Source organism: Macaca mulatta, chromosome 13 (assembly GCF_049350105.2).
Source record: "Macaca mulatta isolate MMU2019108-1 chromosome 13, T2T-MMU8v2.0, whole genome shotgun sequence".
NCBI lineage: Eukaryota > Metazoa > Chordata > Mammalia > Primates > Cercopithecidae > Macaca > Macaca mulatta.
In genome coordinates, this window is record NC_133418.1 from 76,327,290 (window position 1) to 76,348,039 (window position 20,750).

At 41.4% G+C, this 20,750-nt stretch overlaps 1 protein-coding gene across 4 annotated transcripts in view; it reads right to left on the minus strand.

Moving 5' to 3' along the window:
- The window catches only part of PPP1R21 (protein phosphatase 1 regulatory subunit 21), a 70,771-nt gene extending 61,741 nt beyond the window's left edge, over positions 1–9,030 (minus strand). For 2 of the 4 annotated variants that reach the window (XM_015112318.3, XM_015112321.3), the window contains exon 1: positions 8,874–9,030. In XM_015112318.3, coding sequence (XP_014967804.2) covers positions 8,874–8,930 — 57 coding nt within the window. In that variant the 5' untranslated portion in view covers positions 8,931–9,030. Of the gene's footprint in view, positions 1–8,547 lie in introns of all 4 variants that reach the window. The other 2 variants (XM_077959623.1, XM_077959624.1) reach the window with 1 other exon arrangement.
- Between the last annotated feature and the right edge of the window lie 11,720 nt (positions 9,031–20,750).

Below are 20,750 nucleotides of genomic sequence, written 5' to 3' on the forward strand. Positions count from 1 at the left end.
CCTTTTCTGTGCCAAAAGAACAGGCATATTTGCATGCTAAATCTTAAACTGAGTATTTAAAACTCAATGGAAAATTTAGCTAAGATTCTGAGATAAAATGCAAGAATACTGCAGGATATTCAACACTTTAAGCAAAAGACAGACTAAAAAGATGAGATTCTTCTATTTTTAGAAAGTTAGAGATGACAGTTCATTACAATAGAAAGCAGATCCAAATCTTTGCTCTGCCATTTATTAGACGATATAAACTTGGTAAATTCACCTAACCTTTCTGAGCTTCAGCTATATGGTCTATAGAATGGGTAAATTCATTTACCCCATCTTCCTTCTTCTGAGGCTACTGTGAGAACCAGATAAGAAACCTATGTCAAAGCACTTTCTAAACTATAAAATGCTCCACAAATGGAAACAGAACACTTATGATTAGAACAGATTCAAAATGACAACAGATACCTTTATTATAGTTTGCCTGGTGTAAGTCATTGTACACCTTGATTGATATGGGGGAGAGATGTAAAATATGTGGTCTCTATTTTCAAAGAACTTACACTTTAAAAGGGAAGATAAAATATTAAAAGATAACTAGCAATACTAGTATTTCCTGCTTGAAAAAAAAAAGTAGAAGATATTAAATTCTCTTCTACTTGGGTTGGCCAACTAAGGTCTGAGGGCCAAACTGGCATGCTATTTTTAAAGTTTTATTGGAACACAGCCATATTCATTCATTTACATACTGTCTATGGTTGCTTTTGAGGTACAATGGAAGACATGAGTAGCTGCAACAGAAACCACATAGCCTCAAGCCTAAAACATTTACTGTGTGGCCTCTTACAGAGTTTGGTAACCTCTGCTCTAGAAGTTCAAAAGAGAGAAATACCACTTTAATGTTGATTTCCATGAAGCAGTGTTCTAGTAAGTCTTTAGATTTTATTTTATAAACCTAAAGTCTTTAGATTTTATTTTATAAACCTAGTCTTTAGATTTTATTTCATAAATCTAAAGTCTTTAGATTTTATTTCATATCCCTGTCTTAGCTGCAATCTGTAATCTCTTACATGTCTTCATTGTGTGGTATTTAGAAGCTCCTAATGACTACTTCAAGGACTAAGAACGAAGCTTGAAGTTCACTGAACTGATAATTTCCTGTAGGACCAGAACGACAGCAATTAATTTTAAGAAAAATAACCTCATCTTTCATTCCTAAGGCACACTGAAGAGTATTTAAAGCAAACTGAACAGACTGCTTTGTTAAAAAGCAAAATGAAACTTTCAAGCTATTGCTGTTAGGAATTTAATATAACTGATTATAACAAAAAAAATTAGGATTTTCCTTTGGAAAATATTTTTTGCTAAACTGGTAACTCAAACACGGTTTCAATGAAACCATTTAACAGACAATGCAGCTTTTTAAGAAACTGTTATCTGAAACACCTTTCTATTACTTAGTAGGTAGAAATGGAGGAAGATGATAAGCTTGCATACTCTACTGCCATTTTAACTACTCTTTGTGGCATTTGACGTTTTTCTGCATTTCAGCATCACTTCTGCCACTCCTACTGCATTACTGAATGAGTAGCTTATAAAATGCTGAGCTGCTCTTATTAGCCTGATTTTTTTTTTTTTTTTTTTTTTTTTTTGAGACGGAGTCTTGCTCTGTCACCCAGGCTGGAGTGCAGTGGCCGGATCTCAGCTCACTGCAAGCTCCTCCTCTCGGGTTCACGCCATTCTCCTGCCTCAGCCTCCCGAGTAGCTGGGACTACAGGTACCCGCCACCACGCCCGGCTAGTTTTTTTGTATTTTTTAGTAGAGACGGGGTTTCACCGTGTTAGCCAGGATGGTCTCGATCTCCTGACCTTGTGATCCGCCCGTCTCGGCCTCCCAAAGTGCTGGGATTACAGGCGTGAGCCACCGCGCCCGGCTATTAGCCTGATTTTTAAAAATTACTTATTTATTTATTTATTTATTTTGAGACTGACTCTCACTCTGTTGCCCAGGCTGAAGTGTAGTGGTGTGATCTCAGCTCACTGCAGCCTCCACCTCTCGGGTTCAAGCGATTCTCCTGCCTCAGCCTCCCGAGAAGCTGGGATTATAGACATGCACCACCTCACCCGGCTAATTTTTTTATTTTTAGCAGAGACAGGGCTTCACCATGTTGGCCAGGCTGGTCTTGAACTCCTGGCCTCAAGTGATCTGCCTGCCTCAGCCTCCCAAAGTGCTGGGATTACAGGTGTGAGTCACCACATCCAGCCAGCCTGGTCTTTTAGAATCTTATCTTTTCTCTGCACCAGTATTCACCACAGAGGGGAGGCAAATGAATGCTGTTTCTCTTTCAGATGTAGGTATAAGATTACCAGATGGTCACTACTGCCTCTAGGAGTCCAGAATGGAGACTCCAATGCATATGACATAACTGAGAAACAATTGCCCTGAAGTCTCAGAAAAACTCTCTGGCAGATGATAGAGCTTATTTTCAACAGCTGTGCACCAAGCTCTTCTGTGCCATTCAGTGGGGGAAGAGTACCTCTGAATCCCTCTTAATCCTTTTAAATCTCACATTTCCTTGTTTTGTAATCTTCTGATTCATTTTACCCTTACTTTGAAAGCACAGCCCTTCCTCAGTTTGGCCAACCAAATCCCACCTGTTCTCTAGGATCCTGCTTTTTACCTCTGGCCCTACGTCCTCCATAATTTTTCCTAATCACTCCCTGACTCCCTATGGCCCACAGAGAGTCTGTGCCTCAGTTCCTTTGGCACTTACTAACAACAAAACATCTCTTATTAAACTATTCAGTTTTAATTTCACTTCTAAAATCAGTAAAGTTTACATTTTACTAATATACATATTTCTGTATAGGCTGGGCGCGGTGGCTCACGCCTGTAATCACAGCACTTTGGGAGGCCAAGGTGGGCAGATCACCTGAGGTCAGGAGTTCAAAACCAGCCTAGCCAACATGGCAAAACCCCGTATCTATTAAAAATACAAAAATTAGCCAGGCACGGTGGCAGGCGCCTGTAATCCCAGCTACTCGGGAGGCTGAGGCAGGAGAATTGCTTGAACCCAGGAGACAGAGGTTGCAGTGAGCCAAGATCACACCACTGCACTCCAGCCTGGGAGACAAAGCAAATCAATCAATCAATCAATCAATTTCTGTATTCATTTCCCACCTGCCAACTTAAACTGTTCTCCATGGTAAAGACTACAGTATACTTCCTTGTATTTCCTGCCTGCAATGAAAGATCAATGCTATGGATAGAGAAGGAACTCAATAAATTTTTAGTTAATTAATCAGATCAGTTAATTTGATTAATCAAATTAATCAAATCAAATAAATAAGTTATACCACATATAACGGTGTTTAAATGTAATACATTATATAAGAGATTGCCATTACTTTAACAGTTCTCTTTGAAGACTCTCCAAATAATGTGAACCTCATGGTCCTATTGGACACCAAGAATCCTTAAAAGGCTTGAGCCTAACTCTCTAATGACCAGTGCCCAGACCTGCTCTCTATAACTCTCATTCTGGAATAGCCCAGCTTCAGTCAGGCCTATCACACAGCTGTTTCTCCTAGGACAGAGAGTGGTGGTAAGCTCACCATCACTTCTCTCATGCCACTCTGACAATATGTGACAGGCTAAATGGCCCAAGATTGGGGATTTATTACCTTCAATCACAAAATGTTGGAAGAATTTGTGGAGAAAGTGAGATGAACCACTCATATGCATTTTCTCAGCTAATCTCAAAATCTTCTGTGTTAGAACCACTTTTACATGACCGTCTTCATGCAATGGACTTTTTTTTTTTTTTACATTTATACATATTTTATAACCCTATAAAATAAACCTTTAAACATACAGTCTTTTCTTGAATATACAGTGATGTGTGCAAGACAACCCCACGCCACACTAAAACCCTGATTCAAAGCTTCAGAATACTGAAGTCATGTGCAGACCCCAGCCGCAGTATCTGGCCTGGATGACCCCTAAAACTCCTTCCAGTTCTAACATTTTAAGTATTCCAAATTACTGGGAATCCTACTTAGTCTTTCTTTCTGCCTACTTACTCGTTCCTATTCCAGGACAGGGATGAAGTATGTGCAGGCTACATATTATGCAGTAGCTGGGGTTACTTTGTCACTGAGGCAGGAAAAAACTCACATCTGCCTCAAATGGCATCCTTTCTCCTGCTCCTGCTCCCATGCAGGGAAACTCACTAGGACAAAACCCCAAGCCTTGCAGTTTAGCTGACCCTCCGTGAACCGGTGAGTAGATCAGTTAAACTAAAGAGGAAGAGGAGGTTGCCCCTTGTCTTTCCAGGGCCTTGTCCCAAGTGTGGTTTTGGACAGCTGCAATACTATCACCTGGAAGCAGAATCTCAGGCCCCACCCCAGACCTACTAACCCAGAATCTGCAGTTTAACAAGGTCTTCAAGTGAGTAATTTAGACATTTATGTCTGTGATGCACAGACCCAGGGTCTAAGCTAGCACTGTCCAACAGAGTACTCAATAGCTACATGTGGCTATTTAAATTAAATTATTCAAATTAAATAAAACCTAAAATTCAGTTCCTCAGTCACACACTAGCTATGTTTCAAGCACTCAACAGCCATGCATGGCTAGTGGTTACCCTGCTGGACAGCACAGATACAGAACATTTTCATTCTCTTGGAAACTTCCATTGGATAGCACTGAACACAAACCTGTTTTCCAATCCAACTTTACTAGTGAATTCTACCTACACATCAGGGTCAAAAAAAAAAAAAAAAAGCTCATACTCAATTTGAATCCTATCCAGCTCCTGAGTCTATAAAAGTGGGTGATAAATCAGGTACTGCCAAATCCTGTTATCTGGAGAGCAAACATGCTGGATCAAAACTGATCCTTTCTCAATATGAGGAGCTGTGTACTAAGAGTAGAAGTCTAAAAAGTTCCCAAAGGCAATCCCCTTTGCAAGTAAAGGAAGCATCAATTGCAAAGTAAACTGTAGAGAAATAATGGATGTTTAGCTTTCCTGCTGGCATCCACTGTCTCAAAAAAACAAAAAAAAAAATCTTTAAAAAGATTATCTTTATTTCTGCCAAGGCTACTCTCCCAATACCATTCCTTGAGCAATGATTTTCAAATGTTAGCATGAATCCAATCACTGGATAGGTTTGTTACAACACAGATTGCTGGGTCTCACTGCTAGCTTCAGATGCAGTAGTGCAGGGTGGACCCAAGAATTTACATTTCAAACCCACTCCCAGATGATGTTGTTTCAGGTCCCACACTTTGAGAATCACTGACCCAGGGTAACACAAACATTGGGAAGACAGTTAGAACTTGAAACTTGCTTACACACATACCACGGTGCCAGGCAAGAGTGCTCCCATAAAGAAAGCAGGCTGAAATCAAATGAGCCAGAACTGAGCACTTTTTGCCTCTCTTCTCCACAATGAGATACAACAGAGCATCAGAAGCTGAGCAGGTCACGGAAGAAACAGCAAGTCAGAAATGGTTGTTCATCCTTAATCCATAACGTAGCAAGTGAGGTCTTGATTAACTTTCCCTCACATCTCAAGGAGGTAACTTGCATCTGTTATTTATTAACTTCACACACCTCTGAAAACCAACCTCTACATACATTCATTCTCTCTCCCAAAACTCGATTGAACCTGAAATTTTAAAAACTTCAAATGACCCTCTAATTGCCCAAACCATTGGGTCTTAAACTCCCTTTTTACTAACCTTTCCATAACACTTTCTTTTAGCAACCTGTTTGCCTCAGCAATTCTCATCTGCTTTGACCTCCACAGTTCATCTTTTATCTAACTGGACACTCTGTAATGGGAGCTCCTCAGACCACTATTTGTTTCTTTTTTTTTTTTTTTTCTTCCTTTTCAAGAGGAAAGATTTTGAGTGGTGGGACCTTTCCTGGAACAAAGGCTGAAATCTGCATTAAAGAAGAGTAAGACTCTGCCAGTGTCCTTGGCTTAGAGATCATGCTTGCTGCTCTCTTGATGGGCTTCCTTCTACAGATTAAGAGGACATCTTTTTCCTTTGTATCCTAAATAAGGCAGAAAAATTATGCAACTGGATTTCAACATCAGCCCACGATACTTGTACCAGGGAAGGTAATAAAAAGGCAGAATACCCTTAGGCACAGGGCTGGAGAGAGCACAGATCTTATCCAGAAATTGCCTGCTACTAGAATTGACAGGGAATCAAAAGCACAAGAAATCTTTTTTTTTTTCAGGATCTGTTCTCTTGTGTTCTGAAAATTCCCATCACATTGCAATTAAAAGAATGAAAACTGGGATGGTCCAATAGGGGAGATGACCCTAAGTCTGGCAGGCCTCCTACAGTCTCCTTAGCATCTCTTCCTCCTCCAGGCACATCCTTCCCACAGGTGTTTCCCAATTTCCACCCTAATTAACTCTCAAAGTCCATCGTGATGGGACTTACTCCAAAAGTGCTAGCCTTTGTCCTGACTTTTAGTCAGTCCATCTCCATTAGAAAGTTTCAGTCATTACTTCCAACATCACCTCATACGTGAATAACAAATTTAGTGTGCCTTCCAACCCTAAAATTCCTAGACTGTATCTAACCTCCCTTATAGCCCTTCACTCTGAAGGGGCTCTTCTTCCCACTGGCCCTCACTGTGTCAGTGGCTCAGAACTGCAGGGACAACTCTGAGTCTTCCCACACTCACCAAGTCCCAAAATGAAAGAGACGCAAGGATGAATGCCTTATATCTTTCATTAGTGCCATGCACATAGCAGGCACTCAAAAAAAAGGAAAGCTGAAAAGCATTTTTTAACCATAATTCCTGAATCAAGCCCCTTCTCTACAGCCCAGAAGTCATTAACTTTATACAAACCTACATTACTCTCCCAAAATCTATTTCAACAGTCTACTGTCTGCTCTTTTCCCCACCAATCTTTCCCTATTTCAATCCATCCTTCACAGTTATCAGTGTCCTAAAAGTAACGTCACTCCCCTGCTTAACCTTTGGCGTCTCTCCATTACTCAAAAGGTAAAGTTCACTCTTCTTACTTGACATTCACAACCTTTCACGATGGGGTCCAAATTATCTCTCCAACCTCATTTCACCACTCTCTGCCGTGTGAAGGCTCATTAAGATTAATCTTAATGAACTTTCATACCAGCAAACATGGACTGTTCCCTTTGCCTGGAAAGCTGCCACTCCCTCATTTCCTCTTCTCTAATCCTCACTATAACCTCAACGTTTACCCAATGTCTTTGGTAGTCCCACTGAACTGACACTTGTCATACTATATCATAACTATGTACTACGTTAGAATACTCCATTAAAGGTGACTTGTTAAGCTGGAACCCTGCCTCACTCAACAGACCCTGGCAGACTGCTCACAGGGGACACATATTGTGTGTTGAACAAGCTTACATATCCAAAAACTTTTCAGTTTTTATTACTTTGGGAGGCTATACAATTATTTCAGCAATGTAATCCCTACTCAAAACATTTTTCGAACGCCCCTCTTGCCATTTGGAATGGCCTTCTGAGCTTGCTGGCTCTCTGGAGAAGAAAATCAGTCCCCTCCCTTTATGCTCACGAAACATTTTCTTATTTTTTTCCTTCTTTTCACAGGTGTTGATCATGAAACATTTTCAACCAAAAATAGTAGAGCCAAATTTGAGCATTGCCAACCTCCACCCACCTCCCTTCATCACATGGATTTGTTCCAAACAACTTCTGGCCCTTCAAGCAAGGAAATACTCCTTCAAAAAATGAAGACTTGCCATCACTAACATCGTGCCACAGGCTGTTAAGACAATTTCAAATGGAAATGCAACAAAGTTTTGCTAATGGTAGCATCACTGAAATAAGTATAGTATCTCAAAATATTCCTATTTGATGGTGAGGACTTAAGTGTGTATGTTTAGGCACTGGTTTTATTTTTCAAAGAATATTTCATCTTGCTATTTGTTGAATGAAATCCTAAGGTATAAAATGTGTCTCAGTTTCTCCAAATTGCAAAAAGGGATTACTATCTTCCCATTGACTCCATGAATGCCGAGATCACGGAAAACTAAGCTTAATGATTGTTGAATCAATTTCCAAAGATGTAAAATTCTGCCTTAATAACTTCATTAAAATATTCTTAAACTAGAAACACCCTACCCAGAAACTGCAGCATCCTTTTCCAAGGAAAGGGTTCTATCATTTAAGAGACTGATGCCATAAACACGACAAAGGGGCAGGTCCCCATGTTGCTTAACATGTATTGAGCACCTGCTCGGTGTCTACCCCATTCCAGGTGACCGAGGGACAAGAATAGAGCCGTAGCACTCAAGCTTTCAAAATCATTCCTGACAACCTCTTGCCAAAGCAGTGAATACATTCATAACCACTCATCCCTAGTGAAGCAGTTTACCCGAATGTCTCCACCCTCTCGAATTGATTCGGGGGAAGATAAATCTCTTTAACCTCATATCATCCCTGTGGGTGGGGAGAAGGGTTGATCTTCCCCATCCCTAGGCTGAGAAAATTGAGGAATCAGCGAGGGGAGGAGTGGTCCACACCTTTCCCTTCCCTTCTCGGCCAGCATTAGAGGCAAGAAGCCAGAATTTCTGACATCCCAGTCCCAAGCCTGCTACTTCAGTGAAAAGCAAGAATCAAACTCCAGCTCCTTCCTGCAGAAACGCTCACGGACGCAGACACCGCCCGGCCCCATCTCCTAGGAGCTGCAGGTGGAGGCACCGTAATGGTGGACGGAGGCGGCGGAGGGGAAAGGTGGGGCGCGCTCGCGTGCCCCTCCCGCAGTACCCTTCGGTCCCGACAAGTCGCTGCCACGGCAACCCGAGGCCGCAGGGCGGGGGACCCCCTACTCCCAGACCACGATGGGTACCTTCGAGTACTCCTGAGCCAGCTTCTGGTACTTCCCCTGCAACTCAGCCGAGGCCATGGCCTCCCCCTCCCCGTACAGGCCAGGCCGCCCAGGCGGCTCAGCCTGTCTCCCGCCCCCAAACCCAGACACGCTCCCGGGAACGGCTCAGGGAGTCTCTGCCTGCTTGGCCACCGCCGCCGCCGCGCCTCCTCCTCCACTTCCGGGTTCGCGGGGTGGGAGGAAGGCGGAGTGGGGCCGGGGGCGGAGCGACTACAGAGGGCGGGGCGACGTCTGGCGTCACTGCCCCACCCTTCGCACCCGAATACGTGCGTGCGTAGCGTCACCGGCATGCCTGGGCTGTACCTCTGGGACCATGGGGCGCCATCTTGACGCATGGTCCAAGATGGCGACCTGGAACGCACAACGAGAGAATCAAGAGGGGAAGAGAATCATGAGAGCCTATAAAATGGGCGTAGGACCTAGGAGAGGGACGATAATTGCGAAGAGCAGAGGGCCGGAAGAAGAAACATTCTAAGCGCATCAAGAATTCTGGCCGACTCCCCGCAGCCCCGGGTTTCCATGGCAACCGTCTGTCGCTAGATCGTTACGTCTTTCACAAGCATGGAAAGATTTGTGTATTCGGCTATTTTGTTATCCGCATATTATAGCACCTGCACTGTAAACTCTCAGACCTCCCCCAAATTGGTAACTTTTGCCGCTGCCACTGGCCCCGGCTCCAAACTTTCACTGTCCTGTATATTGTCATTGACATTTCTTTGTGTCCGTCTCTACCCACCTCATCCGCCCACTCCTCCCCCATTACACATACCACATCAGAGCTTTTTTCTGGGGACTGAGTAAAAGACCTTTAGGAAATTCCAGGTATTTATTCGTTCTATGCACGCAGAGTAGATATGAACAGCGAAAAAAAAAAATTGAAGCAAAAATAGTCTGCCTGAGAAATTTTATGCGGATATTGCTTGAATTAAAAGCCTGCCTCCTTCATTTAAATGTTTTAAAGATACTGTTCTAGGTATTGTATGCGTTGCAGCATTACAATGTTCATTAATAGAGAAATTAGTAAATACAGGGTATATGTTTGCCATAAATTACAATGTGGCAGTTAAAATTAATAACCTAGATCTATATATGTGTATATAAACATGGCAAACCATGTCAAATGTAAAAAGCACATTGCAGTATACTATAGTATGAAAGGATACTTTTTAAAATACAAAGTAACATTTTTGTTGTTAATGGACACATGTACTAAAAATACAGAAACAAAAACTGGAAGGGAACACATCAAATTCTGGATAGTAGTTGCCTTTAGTGAGAAAAGGGGAAAGGAGATGAGGGGAGCATAAACTTTCTCCTTATTTCTTTAATTTTTTAAAGTAAGTATAACAACATTTTAACGTTTATTATCTAGGTAATAGGTAGAGGAATATTATATTGGCACTTTAGAATGCTTGAAAATTTCCATAAGTAAAAAAGTATTAATGCTATTTTTATTTGACTATTAGCCAGGAATTTTATAGTGAATTTTCAGCCATTGTAGTGTGTAAGAGAATTACAAACTTTTTAAAAATGTTCATAGTTTTCAATTTGCTCATAGTCAGATCCCACTGTCTAGCAAACTTTCAGAACAATAATTTTAAAAATTATTACTCTTAGTTTTCTATGGCACCACCAAGAGGCAGAATTAAATATTGTAAGTGTATCTCAATGCTATGTAAAATAATGGAATTTTTTATTATTTAAAAAATTGCTGGCTGGGCGCTGTGGCTCACGCCTGTAATCCCAGCACTTTCGGAGGCCAAGGTGGGCGGATCACCTAAGGTTGGGAGTTGAAGACCAGCCTGGCCAACATGGTGTAACCCTGTCTCTACAAAAAACACAAAAAATGAGTCTGGCGTGGTAGCAGGCGCCTGTAATCCCAGCTACTTGGGAGGCTGAGGCAGGAGAATTGCTTGAACCCAGGAGGTTGAGGTTGTAGTGAACCGAGATGGCACCACCGCACTCCGGCCTGGATGACACAGCAAGACTCAAGTCTCAAAAAAAAAAAAAAAATTGCCATTCCAGAAATGACATTCCAAGGAAAGAATGTGCAGTGTTAGCCAGAGAGTCTGTATAAGTTCATTTTGCTGAATTTAGAATTTTATTTTGCACTACTGAATCCAGTTGCTCTATCAGATGCATTGTTTTAAACTCCCAATTGATAAATCTGAATACATTTAAATTAAGAATCTCTTACTGAAAAGACACCATTAAGCGAGTGAAAAGACAAGCCACAGGGCGAAAGATGTTTTCTATATGTATATCCAATGTAGAAAGGTCTCTTATCCAAATATATAAAGAGCTCTTACAAATCATTAAGGAAACAAGGCAAACAAATAGAAAAATGGCCAAGAGGCTTCCAGAGGAGAAGAGAATCGTGAGAGCCTATAGAATGGGCTTCAAAAAGGGAGGTAGACAAGTGGCCAATAAACAGGCAATAGAGTATTCAGTTCCATTAATAATAAGGAAGAAGTGAAATTCAAACCACAGTGATACACCACAGCACACACACAAAAATGGCTAAAATTAAAAAGACAAGTGTTAGTGGGGATATGAAACAAGAGAAACTCATAAAATGCTGGTAGGAATGTAAACTGGAACAGTCAGTTACAAAAAATAATCAGTGTTATCTACCTATTTAAAAAGACACTGCTGGGCGTGGTGACTTACACCTGTTATCCCAGCAGTTTGGGAGGCCAAGACGGGTGGATCACCTGAGGTCAGGAGTTCGAGACCAGCCTGGCCAACATTGTGAAACCCCATCTCTACTGAAAATACAAAAAATTAGCTGGGCATGGTGGCGTGCACCTGTAATCTCAGCTACTCAGGAGCCTGAGGCAGGAGAATCGCTTGAACTCTGAAGGCAGAGATTGCAGTGAGCCAAGGTGGCGCCATTGCACTCCAGCCTGAGCAACAGGAGTGAGACTGTGTCTCAAAAAAGAAGAGAAAAGATACATACTCATGACCTAGCAATTCTACTCTTATGTAAATGGCCAGTAAAAATGTGCGTGTATTCACCAAGAATATTCACAGCAGCATTATTCATAATAGCCAAAAATGCACAAAAAAACCTCCAAATGTCTATCAACAAAATGGATAGGTAAATGACCATTCATGTTATGGAATACTAAACAGCAACAAAAAAGACTGACCTACAGCTACAGTAAATTTTAGATAAGTCTCAAATAATCCAAAGCAAAAGTCTGATCTTTGAAAACAAATTACATTGTATGATTTTGTTTACATAGTGTTCAAAGAATGGTAGAACTCAAGTAAAGGTTCAAGTATGCATGCTTGGGTGATAAAACAGAAAAGTAAGGAAGTGATAACCATAAAAGTCAGGAGCATAATTACTTTTGGGGAGGAGGAAATGGTAACTATTTGTATGGGGAATGAGATGGTCTTCAAGGGTATAGGCAGTGTTCTATTTCTTACCTGTGTAATAATGACACGGCTGTGTTAACCTCATGATGATTCCTTGCAAGTTACATATATGTTCTGTGCAGTTTTTTGTATTGGTATTACATTTCACTATATATATATATATTTTTTTTTTTTTTTTTTTTTGAGACAGAGTCTCACTCTGTCGCCCAGGTTGGAGTGCAGTGGCGCAGTCTCTGCTCACTGCAACCTCCGCCTCTGGGTTCAAGTGATTCTCCTGCCTCAGCCTCCCAAGTAGCTGGGACTACAGGCATCTGCGACCGCACCCAGCTAATTTTTGTATTTTTAGTAGGGATGGGTTTCACCATATTGGCCAGGCTGGTCTTGAACTCCTGATCTTGTGATCTGCCTGCTTTGGCCTCCCAAAGTGCTGGGATTACAGGCGTGAGCCTCCGCACCTGGCCAATGAAATTTTTAAAAATCTCAATTGTCTCATGTTTGCCAGCAATAATTTCCAACCTATAAACATAGTATACTTTGGGGAATGGTGTAAAGGAAGGTTGATGGGAATTATAAATACACAAGTGCTAGAATGGTCATTAAGTCATTTAAAAACATACTGCTTGGGTTTTTAAAATTTCAGTTGCAAGTGTCAGCAGCTGAACTCAAATTAGCTTGGATTCAGGGAATTTACTGGAAGGATGTGTGGCTATTTCGCAGAAAAACAGAAAGAAATTAGGAGATACAGGACCTCAGACACAGCCTAGACCAGAAGTCTGAATGTTTCTTCAGCTCTCACATTCTCTGTCTCTTCTTGCAGGCCTATATCAACTTCTACAGGGCAGCAAGCATAGTTGCCCACTGCACTGAGCCTTCCATCTCATAGTTTTGCTTCCATTCCCTCCAGAGAAGAACCAGATTGCTTAGCTCCAGTTTGAAAAAATTTCAGGGAGGGTCTCTGATTGGCCCTGCTTCAGCCAGGTGCCTATCCCTGGAACAGTCAGATCTAGCTTGAGGTTTTAGTTACACAGGCAGGCAAGTCAGCTAGGAGGACCCCTAGGTGCTGACCAAGCCAAGACAGACTAGATCACTCTTTCCCTGAACGAACATTTCTGTGGCAGATGCCACCAGGGTAAGCAAGGAACGCACCACCACAGAGGCCAGCAAGGGTCAGAAGGCAGCATCAGGCCCCGCATGATGCAGATCAAGGTTCCCTGCCCTTCCCTTGAAGGCACATACCTAGAAGCCATCTTGGGAGGCGAGAGGGTGAAGACAACTCAGAACAAATGAGCATTCATGAAAGAAGGAACTGTTGTAAACCAAAAGAAAACTGTTTTCACTGAAGAGACTAGGATGGTATTAACTGAGTTAGCCGTTGCCCTTCCAGTGAAGTATAGACTTTTGAGGAAGGCTAGATCTGTCACAGAGAAAGGAGAGGCTGCATTTTCTCTGCATACCTAAGCATAATATGAATCAATTGTGGTCACACAGCATGAGCAAGAAAAAAGTTTTGCTTGTGTTGTTCGTATATCACCCTGAACAATAGATCTGGCATAAAACAGGACTTGGTTCCTTATGCATCATGGAGGGATAGTGATGGAGAACAGAGCTTGCCAGCTCTCATGTAGGAGACTGTGCAAGATTAAGTTGGGCCCTGGGGCAGAAAAGGGGACTAAGATGGGAACCATCCAGGTCCTGTCTGAAAGGCTACCTCACTTTTATGTGGAGGATGTTCCATACCACAAAGATTGGATACTTTTGAGCCATGTGGCAGGTGGGTGGGTAGAATGAAAACTGCATAATAGTCGAAGGGTACATACCTATTTTATTATCGTAGATAATGGCTGATACAAAGATGAAAAGTGAGATACTGAGTGAAGCTTGGGAACCCATGATTTGGAGGACGGGTATCAAGTCTTTAAGATGAAAGAATAGCTCCTGATTTGAGGACTATTTTATTATTTTATTTTATTTTATTTTATATACAGTTTCACTCCATTACCCAGGCTGGAGTGCAGTGATGCAGTCTCAGCTCACTGCAGCGTCCACCTCCTGGGTTCAAGCAATTCTCGTGCCTCAGCTTCCTGAGTAGCTGGAATTATGGGTGTGCACCACCAGGCCTAGCAAATTTATTTTATTTTATTATTATTATTTTTTTAGTAGAGATGGAGTTTTACCATGTTGGCCAGGCTGGTCTTGAACTCTTAATTGAGGACTATTTTAAATGCAATACCATTTTCTACATAATCTATCCAATCTAACAGTGAGTGACTCATATTTGAATACATTGCACACTTAACCCCTCACATCCCTAAAAATTCACATAATGGGGGCAAAAAATGGGATTTTGCCAACTTACAGCAGGCTCTGGTATGTAGTGTTTGCAGTCAATCCTTATTATTTATGGACTCTGTATCTGCGAATTTGCCTACTAGCTAAAATTTATTTGTAACCCCCGAATCAATACTCACAGTACTTTCATGGTCATTTGTAGACATGCACAGAGCAGGGAAAAGATTTGAGTCACTGGAAGCCCACATTCCCAGCTGCGGTCAGAGAAGACGATGCTCACTTTCTTGTTTTAGCTCTCATATTGTAAATGTGTGATCCTTTTACTGATCATGTTTTTTGCATTTCTGTTGGTGATTTTGCTGTTTAAAATGACCTGCAAGCAAAGTGCTGAAGTGCCGTCCAGTATTCCTAAGCACCAAAAGGCTGTGGTGTGCCTTATGGAGAAAATACAGATGTATGATAAGTTTTATTCAGGCATGAGTTATAGTGCTGTTTGATGTTAATGAATTAATATATATTAGTAAGGTATCTTTAAACAGAAACACACATAAAACAAAGTTATATATTGATCGGCTGACGAAAATGCTATGACCAGAGGGTCACAGGAACTTAACCCTGTATTTTCCTTAGGAGTAATGTGATTTGCTGATTCAATGTTTGCTGCGATTAAATAGAGTACAACTACTATAAGTAATGAGATCCAGTTGTGTATAGATCGAGAACAGTGTGGAACTTCCCTTGGTCACACAAACAATGATTGATTATGCCATCAGTAGAGTCGTGTGTTTACTATCTTGGCTGTGGGATACATTTTCCATGTTTGCGCACACTTGAAAATCAAGAGCTTTTTTCAAGTTTCAGGGCTCTCTCCACTTCCTTTAAATCATGCATTCTACTTCATAGTAACTTGCTGAATGTGGCCGCTACTACAGTAATATTGGAAGACCAGTTAGCCCCACTAGCACTTCCCCAAACAGTCACTAAAATAACTAAGCGAAGATTTTCTCTGGCCTGGTTTTACAGTCACCATGGCTGATTACCATACTTGATTACTGGGCTAACGAACAACTAAGATGTATATATGGAAGGACGTAGGGGAAGATTTAAGGAAGGCACCTGGTGGGCTTTTTATGACAACACACTGTCCTTGTTGTTATTTTTGTTTTTAATCCAGTGCAAAAATGCATGTCACTCTTATCTTAAATTGAAAGGAAAAGAGGAGAGGGGTGGGCAAGGAAGAAAAGAACTTTCCTTCACGTGATTTTCTCTTGAGCAACTAGCTCCAAAGTTCAGGTTTAATAAGTGCTCTCTGAGGCAAAAATCTGAACAAATTCTGATGATTTGCAACTTTGAGGAGTCCTACTAAAAATAGGAATTCAGTACTTTGAAGTTTTGCAGCTTTTTTTTTTTTTTGACTTTACCCCAGTGCTTTTCCTATCTCAGTTACAGCAACACAGAAGACCAACTGAGCAAGCACAGAGTCCCGACGTATCTTGTCCAGAGTCACATGGCGGCACAGCAGAACCGAAACCAGGACCCAGGTCCTCCACCTCTACTGCAGATTGTACTTTCCCTAAGTTAGGCTAAGTGCCCCCATGTGGGAAACCCTTTACTCTTTAGCTTAAAAAAGAAGAAGAATGAGTTCTAGACTGGGGTGAAGTGCCAAAGCGAGCCTTATATTTCTCAGTATTTGTTTGAACTTGTACCTTCACAAACACATAGCATTGGAGTTGTTTGGAGGGGATCGGGGGATCAGGGTGGGGGCTGATGAAAGTATCCAGTACTTTTTTTGCTCACAAAATCCAAGAGCAGGGTCTCAGGGAGTGGGTGGGAAGCAGACACAGTGACATTTTACAGCTCGAACTTCATCTCTCTCCACTTCTCTCCTTCTATCTCTGCTTCATTCTTATTTATTCTCTTCTCCCAAAACTGTTTTTTTTTCCTGCCTCCCTATATAATGACAGGAAATAGCCACCTACAGCACCCAGATTTATATAAATTAGCATACTAGATTTTTTTAAGTTTATGACTTTTTATCATGGACAGTTTTAAAAGATGTGCAAAAATAAAAATAAGAGTGTAGTGAACCCCATGTACCCATTACCCAGTCTCAGCAGTTCCCAACTTTAGGTCTATAACTCCATCCACGTTCTCTCACCCGACTTGATTCATCTGAAATAAATCTCAGACATTATTTTATGCTTAAATATTTCAGTATACATCTCTAAGAGAAAAGAGCTCCCCTGGCACTTTTTTATTGATGGAAGTCTGGCTCTGTTGCCCAGGCTGGAGTGCGGTGGCGCCATCTCAGCTCAGTGCAGCCTTCACCTCCTGGGTTCAAGTAAGTCTCCTGAGTAGCTGGGATTACAGGCACCCACCACCACACCCAGCTAATTTTTTTGTTTTGTTTTTTTTGTACAGATGGCGTTTCACCATTTGGTCAGGTTGGTCTCAAACTCGTGACCTCAAGTGATCAGCCCACCTCGGCCTCCCAAAGTGCTGGGATTATAGGCGTGAGCTACCACGCCCAGCCCGAGCGCCCCCGTTTTTACATAATTATTAACTAAAGTGCATACTTTATTCATATTCCCTAAGGTGTTTTTGTTGTTTTTTTTCTGACATCTTTTTTCTCTTCTTGGCCATGACAGTTTCCCAGACTCTCCTTATTTTTGCTGACCTGGATAGTTTTTAGGAATATTGGTCAGGTATTTTGTACAGCATGCCTCAGTTGGGATTTGGCTAATGTTTCCCTATGATTACTGGGGCCGAATTTTTGGGAGGAAAAACAGATAAAGTATAATTTTCAATATATTATATTAAGGGCACATACTAGAAACATGTTAATCTTGATAATCTTGATAACCTATGTGAATGTTGTCACAATCAAAATAGAGTCACTAGTACTTAAAAACAAAAAATCTTAACAAAGAAAGACCGGGGAGGCCTTGAAAAGAGGGTTCTCACACTTGTATACCTGGTAGCAAAAAAGACTCTGGAAAAACCACGACCTTACACAGATGCCATCGCAACATTAAACAAAAAATAGTTCTGTGGGGACAGCTGCCCGGCAACTGTCTGTCCAAACCTGGACTGGCGTTAGGGCGTTATCCTTGTTACTGATCTTTGTAGCCAAAGATAATTTTCTTGAAACAACTGTGTAATCTTTCTCATTTTCTTCTTTTAAAAACCTTTGTCTTCCTTTACCTCCCTGAACACACACATAGTTAACTATGGCATTCTTCCGTATTCCCACTGCAATGTTCTTTTTTTTTTTTTTTTTTTTTGAGACGGAGTCTCGCTCTGTCGCCCAGGCTGGAGTGCAGTGGCCAGATCTCAGCTCACTGCAAGCTCCGCCTCCCGGGTTTACGCCATTCTCCTGCCTCAGCCTCCCGAGTGGCTGGGACTACAGGCGCCCGCCACGTCGCCCGGCTAGTTTTTTTTTTTTTTTGTATTTTTAGTAGAGACGGGGTTTCACCGTATTAGCCAGGATGGTCTCGATCTCCTGACCTCATGATTCGCCCGTCTCGGCCTCCCAAAGTGCTGGGATTACAGGCTTGAGCCACCTCGCCCAGCCATACTGCAATGTTCTATTCCCAAATTCACACCGTTTTCTTTTGGAGAGTCACTCTGTTTGTTATATAGTTCAACACCCAATAGATATTAATCTTGAATTAAAATTAGATATTAAAGAGTTCTCTTTTCTTAAGCATGAGTCATGTCTTCCCTTTTTCCATTGTTAGGCTCTTAAACTCTGATTTTGTTCTTTCTACTTACTGGCTGTAAAACAAAAGATGTGTATTGAGGAGCAATGAGTGACCAGATCAGATATAGGAGGGTATAATGTATTGGATTGTTAAGTTTGGCCCTTGAGAGTGGGGAGGTAGGGGATAGTCCTCAGTTTATGTGTGTGTATAGAAGGGGGTTCGTATGTGTATGTTGAAATATATAACATAAATTTTACCATTTTAACAATTTTTAAGTGTATGGTTCCATAGCATCAAGTACATTCATATCGTAGTGCAATCACCACCATCCATCCAGGACTTTTTTATCTTCCCAAACTGAAACTCCATATCCCTGAAATGAAAACTCGTCATCCTCCTGCCCCCTGCCCCTTGCAACCACTCTTCTACTTTCTGTCTCTATGAATTTCATTATTCTAGGACCTCATATAAGTGAACTCATATAATGTTTTGTCCTTTTGTGTCTGGCTTATTTCACTGAGCATATTGTCGTTAAAGTTCAGCCCTGTCATAGTATGTGTCAGAATTTCTTTCCTTTTTAAAGATGAATAATATTCCATTGTATGTATATACCATGTTTGTTTATCCATTCATTGATGAACATTCGGTTTTTTTTTACAACTTTTGGATATGAGGACTAATGCTTTTATCAACATGGGTGTACAAATATCTGTTCAAGTTCCTGTGTTCAGTTGTTTTGGGGATATACCGAGAATGTTCAGTTGTTTTGGGGATATACCGAGAATGTTCAGTTGTTTTGGGGATATACCGAGAAGTGAAATTGCAAAGTCATATAGTAATTTTATGTTTAATTTTCTTTTTCTTTTTTTGGGGGAACCATCATGCCGTTTCCCACAGTGGCTGCACATCCCACCAGGAATGTACAAGGGTTCCAGTTTCTCCACATCCTTACTAACACTCGTTACTTTCTTTAGCTATCTTTTTTTGTTTGTCTGTTCACATTATAGCCAACCGATTGGGTGAGAAGTGTTTTCTTACTGGTTTTTGATGTGCGTTTCCTTAATGATTAGTGATACTGAACATGCTTTTTAATTTTCTTAATAGTAGCTGAACTAGAGGGTGAGACGTGCTTTCTCATTGTGGTTTTGATTTGCATTTCCCTGAAAATTAGTAATATTGAACATGCTTTTTAAAAATTTTCAACTTTTATTTTGTATTCAGGCCATACATGTGCAGGTTTGTTACAGGGTATATTGCGTGATGCTGAGGTTTGAAGTATGATTGAACCTGTTACCCAGTAAGCATAGTACGCAGTATGTGGTTTTTCAAAGCTTGCCCTCCTCCCTTCCTCCTCGATATTATAGTCTCCAGCCTCTATTGTTCCTATCTTTGTGTCCATGTGTACCCAATGTTTAGCTCCCACTTATAAATGAGAACGTGCGGTATTTGGTTTTCTCTTTCTGCTTTAATTCGCTTAGGATAATGGCCTCCAGCTGCATGCCTGTTGCTGCAAAGAACAAGATTTTATTCCTTTTTATGGCTGGTAACATTCCATGGTGTATATGTACCATACTGTCTTTATCCAGCCCACTACTGATGGGCACCTGGGTTGATTCCATTTCGTTGCCACTGTGAATGATGCTGCGATGAACATGCTAGTGCATACATTGAATATACTTTCATGTGCGTGTTTATGTCCTCAGGGTTGTTTTCTGATTTTTAAAAATTTGTATAAATATAAGGGGTACAAGTGAAATTTTGTTAGATGGATATATTGTGTAGTGGCGAAGTCTGAGCTTTCAGTGTATCCGTCACCCGAATGACATACATTGTACCCACTCAGCAATTTCTCATCACCCACCCACTTGTGTCTTCAGTCTTTAAAGATGCTTTACCATTGTCTACGGTGTATCTTCTTATTCTACTACAAATGTCACTATTTTCTTCCTTGCCAGTATCACATAAAGAGGCAGAGTGAGGGCACAGGTCTTTTGGACTCTGTAAGTAGCCCTTTAGGTGCAGGGTGGTACTGCCTTACTCCACAGCTCTGCAAATAGTAGCAATGATGAGCCTCATCTGAGGCTGCTGGTCTACTTAGAAACGGCCTTCCAACCATGCTCCCTGATTCCAGTCCATCCCCTTTCTTGCCACAGGTTACTAGCTTCATAGATTAAAAACAAGTTTCTATTCCCAGGGGAAAAGACCCGAATTCTTGGACCCCACCCTGCTTCCTGCACTCAGCTTCAATAGTTCTGATTTTCAACCAGCTTCTCCAGCACCCCCTGTGTCTTTGCACACACCCTCTTCCCTGTTCCCTGTCACCTCCACAACTCCTTCTCAAACATTATCTCCTCCCCGTTTTTGGAGATCATTTGGCACTTTAGCACTTTAAAAATGTGGACCATTATTTACATTTAAATGCCTATTATACCATGTTTAGTCATGTGCCCTCGCCTAAACT